General features: G+C 43.1%; 1 protein-coding gene across 2 annotated transcripts in view; it reads left to right on the forward strand.

The window, feature by feature from the left end:
- The window catches only part of pdcd11 (programmed cell death 11), a 57,746-nt gene that overhangs the window by 21,605 nt on the left and 23,080 nt on the right, over window positions 1–13,061 (forward strand). For both annotated transcript variants that reach the window (XM_072557256.1, XM_072557257.1), the window contains exons 12-22: window positions 648–794; window positions 1,031–1,282; window positions 1,833–1,952; window positions 2,873–3,067; window positions 3,758–3,832; window positions 6,017–6,112; window positions 6,668–6,887; window positions 7,644–7,793; window positions 9,164–9,279; window positions 10,323–10,834; window positions 12,834–12,896. In XM_072557256.1, the coding sequence (XP_072413357.1) occupies window positions 648–794; window positions 1,031–1,282; window positions 1,833–1,952; window positions 2,873–3,067; window positions 3,758–3,832; window positions 6,017–6,112; window positions 6,668–6,887; window positions 7,644–7,793; window positions 9,164–9,279; window positions 10,323–10,834; window positions 12,834–12,896 (1,946 nt within the window). The remainder of the gene's footprint in view (window positions 1–647; window positions 795–1,030; window positions 1,283–1,832; window positions 1,953–2,872; window positions 3,068–3,757; window positions 3,833–6,016; window positions 6,113–6,667; window positions 6,888–7,643; window positions 7,794–9,163; window positions 9,280–10,322; window positions 10,835–12,833; window positions 12,897–13,061) is intronic.

Raw genomic sequence — 13,061 nt, forward strand, 5'->3', positions numbered from 1 at the left:
CCTAATTGGGTATTCCTAATCCGCCATGACTTTGCTCATGACCTCGGTTTTGCCAGGAGAATCTTGTTGCTGCAAATTGAGAATAACAAAAATAGCATTCTTTCTCCTCTGCTCTCCTCTTTTCAGTCCCTCAGCTGACCCAGCCTGGCTGCTCTCACACTCACTCCCGTTCTCTCATCAACCTTGTTGAAGTGTCTCCATCTTCATTTCAGATCTGAACAAATTGCGAAAACTTGGTCAGTGTAACTGAGAATTGCTAAGAAGGTTCCTGTGAACTGTTCCTTCCTACCACTCCAACGCATCCACCTCATCTCAGTATAGCTGAACTTACCTGCCTATGCTGAGGGAACAACTCTCTACCTATACAACAATCAATGACCTATGTTATTCACCTATCCCTTGGTCCCCAACCTACATTGCCTTAATATTCAGTAGTGTCTGATCTGGGTATTCCAATATCTCTTTACCCAGTTACCATTAAGTATGTAGTGACCTTTCAATAAAACCCATCTTGCGGAGATTTGACAGCATTTGCTGTCTTGTGTGTAAACAGGAACTAGCTATTTTTGGAGATTTGAGTGGAATCTAGCTAGGATCTTTCCAACAGATTTGCCAATGACTACATTCTTCATTTTGCTACTTTTCAGGGTAAAGTCACCTCTCTGGAGAGTTATGGGATGCACGTGAAGCTAACTGACCACATTCAGGGGCTGGTGCCTCGTACACATCTGTCAGACATTCCCCTGAAACACCCAGAAAAGCTGTACAGTGTGGGAAATCTGGTGAAGTGCAGGGTGAGTGTGCAATATGTTCTCTGTGCAGGACAGGCTGAGTGTGCAGTGTGTTTATGGTCCAAGAAGGAGCCTGGTCCCCCAGATCAGTCCAGCCTGAATGTGACTCCGCTCTTTTCCCTGAGGGTGTAATCCTTGAGGAATCAGCTGTATCACCACTCCTCAAAGATAAATGTCTATATTTCTGAATGACTGAGCTGAAGTGTTCCTCGTGGATTAAACATTTGTTTCTTTCTCAGGTACTGATGGTAAACAGTGAGACCAAGAAACTGACCCTGACTCTGAAGAACACGCTGGTTGGTTCAAAGCTTTCTGTTATCACCCAGTACAAGGAGGCTGTTCCTAAGCAACTGGCCCACGGTTACATCGTCTCTGTGAAGCCCTATGGCTGCATCGTGTGCTTCTATGGTGATGTGAAAGGGCTCGTCCCTCAGCACAAGCTGAGTACCCAGCCCATCCCCTTTCCGGAGAAGGTCTTCTATGTTGGTCAGGTGAGAGCACGGTCAGCAGGAGAGACTGGGTAGAGTCAATCTGAGGCCAGTCAGTGGGGGAGGCCAGGCAGAGTCGGAGTGAGGGCGATCACTGGGGGGGGGGAGAGAGACCGAGCAGTCTGAGTGAGGGCGGTTTGCGGGGGAGACTGGGTAGAGTCAAAGTGAGAGTTTACCATATTGGTGCAAAGGTGCTTCAGTAGGGAGGCTGGTTTTGGATGGATTCAGAGTGACAGCAGTCATTGCGGAGTTTGGGATGATTCAGAGTAGGGGTGGGTGAGGGAGGTGTTTTGAGTGTTTAGATAGGTCTATTCAGAGGCGACCATGTTAGGGCTTGCAGATGGGGAGCTTTCTGACTGGGGGTGGTCAGTAGGAGGCTGCATAGATTCGGATGATAATGGCCAATGAGAAGGGATAATGTCATGTTGGGACTACTCTCCATGCCTTGGGGAGGCAGAATGCAAGGGGTGGAGCAGCAGTTTCTGTGATGTTTTGGATGCTGTACCAAGATCTTTTGGCCTCATGCTTACCGTTGGACCTGCCCCCTTCCCAGGTTGTCAAGGTCATTGTCCTAAAGTGTGACCCAACTCAGAAGAAGCTGCTGTTATCCATGAAAACCACACAGAAGGTGGGAACTGACGCTGATGAGTCTTCAATGTACCAAACTGGAAAGGTATTTATCTATTTTCAGCAACTTTGATTAATAATGAGGAAGAAAATGTAGACTGTAGGAAAAAATGTCAATGGGCTTGTCAAATGAACAGTGAAATTTGTCTCACCAAACAATTATTGGGCTTTGATAGATGTAACTGAAATACCATCTCAGCCTGGGAGCTTAGAATACCAGCTACAAAACAGTAGTTACAGGCTAATGAGGTAGCAGTGTACATTTACCAGAATGAACCCAGAAATAAAAGCATTCATTTGAAACCAGGTTTGTATTTTTGTAAAAACTGAAAGAACTGCAGATGCTGTAAATCAGAAATAAAAACAAAAGTTGCTGGAAAAGCTCAGCAGGTTCTGACAGCATCTGTGAAGGCAAATCAGAGTTAACATTTCAGGTCTGATGACCCTTCCTCAGAACGAATTAGTTTTTCCAGTTATTGAGAAGCCAGTTAAATCCTGTGTATCAGTTTTAAATAAAAAGATTTATCAGTCAGATTTCTTAACCAATGTGTTTATCATCAAAACAAAACTTTTCCTCCCCCTTTCATGCTCTCTGTCTCCAAATGTCAAGATTTGGAGATGCCAGTGTTGGACTGGGATGTACAAAGTTAAAAGTCACACAACACCAGATTATAGTCCAACAGGTTTAATTGGAAGCATTGGCTTTCAGAGCGCCGCTCCTTCTTCAGGTGAATGTCAAAGCTGAGAATTTTTTGTTGAGCAAGGAGGTTAAAAATTACAGAATTAAATGAAGTTAAGCTCAGCCATCATCTGATTGTATTATTGAGCAGCATTGTGCTTGGGGGGGATGCGGGGAGGGTTGTGTGTGATGAATGGCCTCCTTCTGTCTCTGGTATCCTATTTTTGAATACATTTCCTTGCTCCTTTTGCTGCTGATGTGCTTTCACTGTGGTAAATGTGTTTCAGATTGTCGATGTGGAAGTCTTGGCGAAGGTGGAGAATGGGCTGAAGGTCTCCATTCTCCCACAGCGTGCACCTGCCTTTCTCCCAACGGTACACCTCTCGGACTATGTCTCAAATTGTCAGCTTCTTGCTGAAAGGCTGCAGAAGGGTGACATCCTCTCCAACGTTATGTGTTTAAGCCAAGCCCATGGCCAGATTGTATCCTTTATTCTGACTAAACTTTAGCCAAACAAAGGTCTTCGTTATTATCAAGTATGTTTTCAACAGAAAGAGTTTCGTAATATATCATGGAGACCAATATACTGTAACACGAGTAATTAAAAATGCGATGGATGGGTGGATTAGTCATATTAATATCAATAGGTTCTTACTGTGAGTGTCACTGCTCCCTAACAGATCCCTCAGCAGCAGAGCGGTGACCAGTTCCTGAATCTTCCATTTTTAGTATAGGCTGGGTTGGTTCCTCGGCTTTACGTTTAATCTTGTTTCCAATACTTTGTGAGTTTTTAAAATTTAACAGTTGAGCTAGTTGTCATCTGATTGCTGATAGTCAACTTTGCCTCTTTTTAGCTATTGTCAATAAATAAGTTGGGATAGTTAGCAGGGAGACGGGAATAGGCCAAGGGACTGAGGCAAGGTGAGTCAGTTTGGAGAGAGCCAGGAGCAACCAGATCTGCTGAACAGTCTCCTATGTTATGTGGCTGGTATTAGCTTTTATGAATTCTCGAGCTAGTTCAGAAGGATTTGCTACATGACAATATTGCTACATGATTGAGGATTGCATCAGATCCACTATCAGGAGTGCTTTTTTGTAAATTTGGTTACTCCGTAACCAAGCTAGTTTCCTCTATAGTCACAGTGTTGCCTGCCCTTAACTATGTTGCTCAGATTCTTTGTAGAAAAGCTGCAGTGATAGCTTTTGCTAAACAAGCGCAACTGCCAAAGGACGTATTGGAACTCCAGGTGAGCTGTTATTTGCTTCTCAAAGCTTGAGTCCCTCTGATGTGCTTTTTTTAGATGTACAGTCAGTTCTGCTGTAATGTGGTAGTTCGGTTCTCGTGCAATCCTGTGTTATAAGAAAATTGCATAATAGCATCACCACTTAAACTAATGGGACTAGAACTGCATCATAGCCAATACACACTTTAAAAGTTCACACTATAGAAACAGTGTCCCCAATTCATGAATCACGTTGTTGTGAATTTGCATTAATGAAACGCGTGTTATAGCAGAACGACCAAAGAGTTTGACTTTGATAGTGAATCATCATTGGGATGAACAAGCTCACTGGTATTGCGCTGATTCATAATGTGCTTGCCGACATAATCCTATGTTGCAAATAAAAGAACTAGGAGCTGTGTTGCCCCTTGTGTCTGCTTTGTCATTCATTGCGATTGTGACTGATCTTTTAAGAAGACTTTTTAGATTTCCTGCCTCGTCCATATATCCGTTAATTCTCTTAGTGTTCAAAACTCTATCTTCCTCAGTTTTAAATAATCTCAATGACCAACTCAGTAGGATCGAGAAATCCAAAGATTCACTGTGCTATCTTCTGAATGACAAAGTTCTAGTCTCTCCATCCAAATGAAACAACATCTCAGCATCTGCCCTGTCAAACAGTATAGGAGTTTTGGAATGGTAAAATACTAGAAATCTGAAATAGAAACAGCAAATACTGGAAATGCTCAAAGTTAGGTAGCATCAGTGGAGAGAATTGTGTCTGACTCAATCCCTTGACCTTTCATCAAAATTGGAATAAGGTAAAGCAATAGGTTTTGAGCAAGGTAAAGGGGAGAAGGTAGGAAGAAGAATAACAAAAAAGGAAGATCTGTGATAAATTAAAGGGGAGTTTAAAAGACAAAAGGTTTCATGATATGAAGCCAGAGATGGTGGCAATGGACATGTATTTTAAAAAAAACTCAGATCATGTGCCTAGAGGTGGTGTGATTGACAGGATACTGAATAACATCCATTGGAAAACAAAAGAATTCATTGAGAAACCAGATTTAGAAGCAAAACAAAATTAAATAAATGCAGTCTTTTAAAATTGGTGAACTTCATGTCAAGTCCAGTTGCTTGAAATTAAATTATCAAAACGTGTTGCACTCAGGCTTGGTTTGAGCCGCAGCAGACTAAGGTCAGAGGGCTGTGTGGTGAAGATATAAAACAACAAATGACAAGAAGGCCATTGTTCGCTAACTGAATAGATGTATTTTACAAGGTGGTGTCTGGTCTGCATTTGGTCTCTTCAGTACAGAGGTGATTGCATTGTTAACAGCAAATACCAAATTAAGAAGCCTGAATTTATACTTGGAGCCTTGAACAGTGAAAACAAAGGAGGTGAAAGGGCAGGTATTGCATAACCTGTGCTGACATCAACAGATTCTATTGGAAAGGAAGAATGTGTTTGGAGATGCTCCAGACTGGACTAGAGTTTCAGAAAAGGAGCAGTCTCTTTGGTGGAGGCTGGTACAATTGTAACATTTAAGAGGCATTTGTATGGGTATATGAATAGGAAGGGTTTGGAGGGATATGGGCCGGGTGCTCAGGTGGGACTAGATTGGGTTGGGATATCTGGTGGGCATAGTCAGGTTGGACTGAAGGGTCTGTTTCCGTGCTGTACATCTCTATGACTCTTCAAAATCCTGAAAGGAGAGCTTATGGATGTGGTGGCAGCATCATACTGGAGCTGGTGAAAATGGCAGGCAATGATGACATTGATTGCAGAGGCTGGTGGGATAGAACGTCGAAGCAAACAGAACCTGTTTGTGGTTCTGGGAGGGAGGAAAAGGGATGAGGGTAGAAGGGTGGGAAATGGAATAGACAGGGTCAAGAACCTCATTGGTCTCAGGAGGACATAAAGACTTTGGAAACTGATGTGGAATGTTGCACCTTTTAAACCAATGCAACTGAGATAAAGAATCTGGATTAGAATAGTAAAGAATTTTATCCAACTAAATGAAATCCTTCTAAGTGGTAACTATTTTAGGCTCATTCTACTTGACCTGTCCTCCTAACATTGGTCCTCTATCCCCAGAATCTAGTGAGACTTCATTGCATTGCCTCTGAGATAAGTATCATCTTCCTTGGGGAAGGAGCTCTGGCCTCTAGAAACCACAGTGCTTTAACTGTCTCTGTTTTCTTTAGGTGGGAATGCAGATGCCAGGTTTTGTGAAGAACATTATGACATATGGAGTGTTTGTCGAATTCCCACATGGACTGTACGGCCTGGCACCCAAAGCTGTGAGTCCAATATCCAGTCTACACCTATTGACTTGTTCTGACCAACACAGCAACAGATTTGCTGAATCTTATTAAATGATTTACACGGTCCTGTAGTGATGGTGTACTGCTCATGTTATTGTAGTATTTGTAGCAAATGATTGGGAGATTGCGCATTTGAATTCTCATTACTGAAACATTAAAGGCTGGAAGTAAAAAAGCTGGTCTTGGGGAAGATGGCCAGGGAACAATTGTCGCAGAAACCCCCACCTGGTTAACTAATGTCCTTCAAGGAAGGAAATCTTCCTGACCCAGTCTGGCCTGAAGGTGACTCCAGTCCTACAGCATTGTGGTTGATTCTTAACATAACTCTGAAATGGCTTAGCAAACCACTTAATGCAGCAAACTAAGGGCAGCTGGGGTGGCCAATAAATTACAGACTTGCCAGTGGTGTTCGTATGTAAGCTATCTAAACAGACTGGATTCTAGTCCAGGGGTTTATATGCAGAATAATCAATACCCAAGAATAGTTTACGTGTGTATTAATTTTGCTGGTTAATGTTTCTTCTCCTCCAGGCTATGTCTGATAAGTTTGTCACAAACATCGAAGATCATTTTGTGGTGGGCCAGACAGTGGTTGCCAAGGTTACAAACCTGGATGAGGAAAAGAAGCGAGTATTACTGACTCTGAAAGTGTCTGAATGTGGGTCTGGGGAAGAGGATGATGAAAGTCTTGCACTCCTGAGCCAGTACTGTGGGGAACTGGAATTTGTCAGGACCTTGATGAGCAGCAGAGGTAATGTCCGAATCTTATGTCTGAAATCCACAATTTGGATGGCCTTCAGAAAGGGAATATTTTAGAATTGATCATAAGTACAAAAGGAAACCATTCAGCCCCTTGAGTCTGTTTCACAAGTCAATTAGGTCATGTCTGATCTCTAAGTAACTCTGTTGACCACAGTCAGTTCCATAACCCTGATTATTCTTTCCCAGTTGTAGTTATGATATTTTCAATTGCGATCCTGCCTCAGCAGCTTTCTCGGGCAGCAGTTTCCACATTTCCACTCCCATTTTGGAGCTACCAGTTTTGTGTCCACCTCTTTCTGCCTTTCCGTCATGAGTGTAGAATATCAGAGGTGCAATTTTCGCCATCATGCCCAGACATAGCTTGATCTTAAGACCATAAGAAATAGGATTGAAAATGGGTCATTCCGCCTTTCTGCCATTCAACACGATGAAGGCTAATCTGCCCCAGGTGCCTCAACTCTTCTTTCAGCTGGCTCCTCTCAGCCCTCTGCTCCCTAGTATTTCAGAAACCTGTTTATCTTCTCTTTAAATACGCCCAGTGATCTAGTCTCCGTAACTCTCTGGGGTAGAGAATTCCAGGCATTCACGACCCTGTGGGAGATGACATTGCTTTGCATCTCCGTTTTACAAGAGTTGATATGTAGAACAGCAGGTATCTGGGAGTGAGTTATAGGCTGAAATCTAATCAAGCAGTACTTGCAGGGCAGGTTGATGTTGAATTCCTCATGAATGTTTACTGTTTCAGATTCTCCAGTTGCTGTCAGTTTAAGTCGCCTGGCTACAGGGCAGAGACTCCAGCTGGTAGTTAGCAGAGTGGAGGGTGATGGCACAATATATTTCACGGGTACACAGGTTACCAAGCTCACTGTTACAGCCAGTCGCTATCACCAGGAAGGTAAGTGCATGTCTGGCATTGACATTTGGTGAGTGGCTCACCTGATGATAATTTAAATCAAAATTCTGTCTGACTTGACCTTAAATAATTTCAAGGACTCCCGTGCGCTCTCAGGAGTGAATTCTAAAGATTGACGATCCTCAGAGAAGAAATCCCTCTTCATCCCTGTCTTAAATGAGCATCTATCAGTTTTGAACTGTGTCACTAGATATAGATTACACCCCGTATAATGAGAGGAAACCTTCTCCCAGCATCTAGCCTGTTTATATCGCATAGATCTAACAAGATCTTTGCTCATTCTTCTAAACACCAATAAATACAGGCTAAGCTGTTCCTCAAAAGACAACCTCTTTATTCCAGGAATCAGCCAAGTGAACCTTCTGTGAAATCCCTCCAATGCAAATATATAATTCCATAGGTAAGATAACCAAAACTCAGCACGGTTTCCAGGTAGCATCTCCCAAACGCCCTGTCCAGAAGACTTTCTTACTTTTATACTCCATCCCTCCTGAAATGAAGGCTAGCATTCTGTTTGCCTCTTTCTTTGTACCTTCTTGCTGATATTTTGTGGTTCATATACAGGGATACCCAATCCCCACTGAACTGCAGCATTCAGTTTGCTAACCCAATTATCCTGATTTTATTTTTTCCCTAGTTGACAGCCAATCCATGCTAATGTATCACCCCCAATACCATAAGATCTTAGCCTGTGTCTAACTTACTATGTGACACATTATCGAATGCCTTTTAGCAATTTAAATGCTCACCATCTATAGTTCCCCTTTATCCACCCTGCTTACTATATCTTTAAAGACCTCTCAAATAAAAACATTTGTCAAGCATGATTTGGAGCCTTGTTTGCCATTGACTTTTAATCCAGATTCCCCCTCATTGTTATTCAGTAATTCCTTTTCCCCACAGCGCCTTGTGTTAGTGTTTCTCTGCAGATGTTAAACCAGCTCTCTCACTGCATAACAAATCACCTCCTCATCCCTGCATCCAGTGTAACTGACTATAAACAATAGATTCTGACCACATCCTGCAGATGTGAATTCATTTGGAAAACCAGTAAAACTTGGTGGCTTTAAAGCATTGAGGTTTTACTATGAGACTGGCTTTTTAACAGCTCAGCATCATTTAAGGAGCTTGCTGAAGCAATGTGAGCATAGAGCGTGTGAATAGCTGGTGCAGGAAAACCAGTCACAGATACACCAGAACATGATACTGTTGTGATCACAGTTGAGATCTCATGGATCAGTGTGGTAGAATGAACTCACTACTTCGGGAGCCAGGAACGATGGAATGTTTTACATGAAACAGCAAATGTCTGATGCCGGATTTGTTCACTGTGCCTTGGTTCTTTTTTGTAGGGGTGTCTCTGAGCCCAGGACAACAGTGCACAGCAGTCGTGGTGTTTGTAGATCTCCTCTCATCCATTGTTCATGTGTCTGTCCGTCAGGAGCTGCTAAATGCTGATGTGAAAAAGGTACATTGGTGCTGGGTTGAGCTGTGACAAAGAAAAACACAATCAGCATCTACTCCAGTGACACTGAGGAAGAATCCTAATTTTAGAACGAAAATGGGATTCCAGTGCTATTTCGGAGAAAAGTGAAGCTGAGTGTGTCAGTGAGTTTCTTCATGTCAGGCTTGAGATTCAGGTGGATAGAAGAAAGGAGTTTTCCACCACTTCTCAAAGATTCCTGTTGACCCTGAACGATCAAGAACTAATCTGCTTAGAATTTGCTACAGACTGAAATGTCTGACTGAAATTGATAAGCAGTGAGCTCAGCAAGTGTAGAGAAGGCTTTACTCTGTAACTAACCCCATATTCTCCTATCCTGGGAGGGTTGTAGAGACATAGTTGAGGAAACTTTACCCTGTATCTGACTCCCTGCTGACCCTGTCCTGAAAATGTTTGATGTTGACAGTGTTGAGGTAGCTTTACTTGCAGTTTAAAAGAGTAGACAAGAGTTTTACTCAGTAGCTAACCCTGTGCTGTCCCTGTCCTGGGAGTGTTTGATGTGGAGAGTGTAGAGGAAGCTTTAATTTCAGTTTAAAAGAGTAGAGGAGATTTTACCTTCAGTTTAAAAGAGTAGCGAGAGCATTACTTTGTATCAATCCGCGTGCTGTCCCTGTCCTGGGAGTGTTTGATGAGGACAATGTAGAAGAAGCTTTACTCTATATCTGTCCCCATGCTGTACCTGTGCTGGTGTATTTGATTGGGATGTGTCAGAGGAGTTTACTTTTAGTTTACTTTTTGGTTTTAAAAAGAGTAGTAGAAGCTTTACTCTGTGTCTAAACCCATGCTCCCCTTGCCCTGGGAGTGGTTGATTGGACAGTGTTGAGGGAGCTTTATTGGTTCTAAATCCCTTGCTGTACCTGGTCTTGAGGTGTCTATCAGGAAATCTGGTGCAAGGGACATAGACAGTCTTGAGTTTGCATTATGTAGATGTGAAAAGCTAACAAGATGGAATAATTGAGTCAGTAAATGATGAGCTGATGAACCGAATGGACAATTTTGTGTTGCAGTTGAAAGGAATTTCCCAGCATCCTGCTGTGGTGCAGTTTGTGACACAGGACGTTGCTGTTGTTTCACTGGCTGGCACTTCGAAGCTGCTTCTCGTTCCAGTCACATTCCATCTAAACGACACCTTTCACTTCGACTCTGAGAAACTCTTTGTGGGACAGACCATCTCTGTGTTGCTGCACACAGCTGGAGTAGAACATCATGGGATCCCGCTCGCTGCCCGAGGACGCAAGAAACACCGCAGTGTCAAGCGAGAGCGCCAAATGTCAGAAGAAGAGGATTTGACACCTGTGGTTCAGCATGCACTGTATGTCGGGAATGTAGTAAGTGGAACTGTGAAATCCGTGCAGCCAAACTGCCTGCTGATCAAGTTAGAAGGCGGCGTGACTGGATTTGTTCACGTTTCAGAAATCGATGACCACGTTCCTGTCGGCTCCTTCCCAACGACGAAACTAAAAGTTGGCAATGTCGAAACAGCAAAGGTCATTGGAGGTAGAGAAGTCAAGTCTCACAGGTAGGTGCTCTGCTGGTTTCTGAATGTTTTTGGTTTGACCTTAATCCTGTGGGCTAGCCCTGAGGTTTGGTGGGAATACTAAATGGAAAGCCGGCAGTCACTGTTCTAGTGCAGCTTTACAATGTCACCAAGTCCTTTTGAGTTAGCAAGTGTTGCTGAGGGTTTTTGTTCTAATCTGGACACAGGCAAAGTGGCATGCATTGGCCTTGCTTCACTATTCTGGCACTCAGCCTCATTGGATAGTGAGTACCTGGTGTCACATGGCTTAGACTGAGACCATCTGACAGGTTATCCTACTAAGAAGCATTAAGGAAAGTCTCTCATTTCTATATTGCCATTCGCAGTTATGTCACCTTGCAGCAGTTAAATGCTTTGAAATATAGTCATAGCTGTATTGTGGGAATCAAGACAGCCAAGTTATACAAAATAAGATCTCAAAAGAGCAATGAAATACCAGTAATATGGTAATGGCCCCAGAGACATGGCTTCAATCCCCACCATGCCAATGGGGAGGGATTTAAATCTAGTTAATAAATTTACACTGCACTGCTAGTTTCACTCTTAATAAGGACACCAAATTATTGTGAGAACTCAAACTGCTCACTGATGTCCTTTCAAGAAGGACATCTGCCGTTCTTGCCTGATCTGGCTATGCCTGACTCCAGATTCTTAGCAATGTGGTTAATGCTTAACTGCCCTCTGATATGACCAAAGAAGACACTGGTTCAAAAATAAAAGGATAGTAAAAGCTGATCTTACCAACCATACCTACGTTGTTTAACCAAATAGAATGACCAAATCGGTTTCAGTGATGCTACAGGGATAATTTAAGACACAACGCTAACTGTTGATTTCTTCAAAGTAATTGCCATGGATTACGTTATAGCAACCTGTTTGGACAGGAGGACCCAGGTTTAACATCTCATCTTCAGCACTAGCCCCTCCGACAGCGTGGCCTCCCTTCACCGCTGACCCTCCGACTGTGCGGAGCTGACCCAGAAGTGACTCTGAGAGTCATTTATTGTGAATTATTTTGCTGGTTTCCCATCTCACAGTGGCAGACTTAATTAATTCACTCTTGCAAATTGCTTTGATATAGTTTAAACTCGACTTCTGGAATCCACTTCTAAAAGCTTATTAATTTCAGGGGTACAAGGTTTGTGCACAGCATTACCACATAAGGTTAAGTCCTGCAGTTAGAATCAAAATCCGTAGAATCCCTACAGTTTTGGAAAAACACCATTTGGTCCATCGAGTCCACCCTGACCTTCCAAAGAACATCCCACCCAGACATCCCATCCCTGTAAACCTGTATTACCCATGGCAAATCTGTCTAACCTGCGCATCTTTGGACTGTGGGAGGAAGCCCACGCAGACATTGGGAGAATGTGCAAACTCCACACAGCCTCCCCAGGATGGAATCGAACCAGGTCCCTGGCGCTGTGCAGCACAGCGCTAACCACTGAGCCACCTTGCCATTTCATCTTGCAAAGAGTTGGAATGTGACATTCAATGTGTGTGGAAACCATGTCCGGTTGTGATTGTACTGAAACTAGAATTAGCCTTTCATTGTAATTGATTATGATAGCGCAAGCATTATTATTGCACTAGTGTCTAGTTGCAGGCGGCACGTTGGCTCAGTGTTAGCACTGCTGCCTCACAGCACCAGGGACCCAGGTTCGATTTTCGCCTTGGGCGACTGTATGTGTGAAATTTATACAGTCCCCCTGTGTCAGTGTGGGTTTCTCCGGATGCTCTGGTTTCCTCCCACAGTCCAAAGATGTGTAGGTTAGGCGAACTGGCCATACTAAATTGCCCGTAATTTTAGGTGCAATAGTCAGAGAGAAATGGGTCTGGGTGGGGTACTCATCGGAGAGTCGGTGTGGACTTGTTGGACCAAAGGGCCAGTTTCCACACTGTAGGGAATCTAATCTAATCTTTAAAAAAAAGTCTATTTTCTGGCAGTAATTGATATTATTTTTGTCTTCCCACATTTTAGATTTTTGCCAATCACGCACCCGAACTTTTCGATGACTATACCGGTGTTAACACTGCGACCAAGGTAAGTCAAGATACCGTGATGGTTGTTGGAGAATCAGCTACAGGTCACAGGAAGTTTAGCTTGCTGTACACTGTTCTGGTTTGGTTTGACCAAACTTGGAGTGTGTGCAGAATGCCAGTCTCCATCTGAAGTAATAGATTTATGGTGAAGGTACAGAAGGGATTC

Source organism: Chiloscyllium punctatum, chromosome 38, assembly GCF_047496795.1.
Source record: "Chiloscyllium punctatum isolate Juve2018m chromosome 38, sChiPun1.3, whole genome shotgun sequence".
Classification (NCBI taxonomy): Eukaryota; Metazoa; Chordata; class Chondrichthyes; order Orectolobiformes; family Hemiscylliidae; genus Chiloscyllium; species Chiloscyllium punctatum.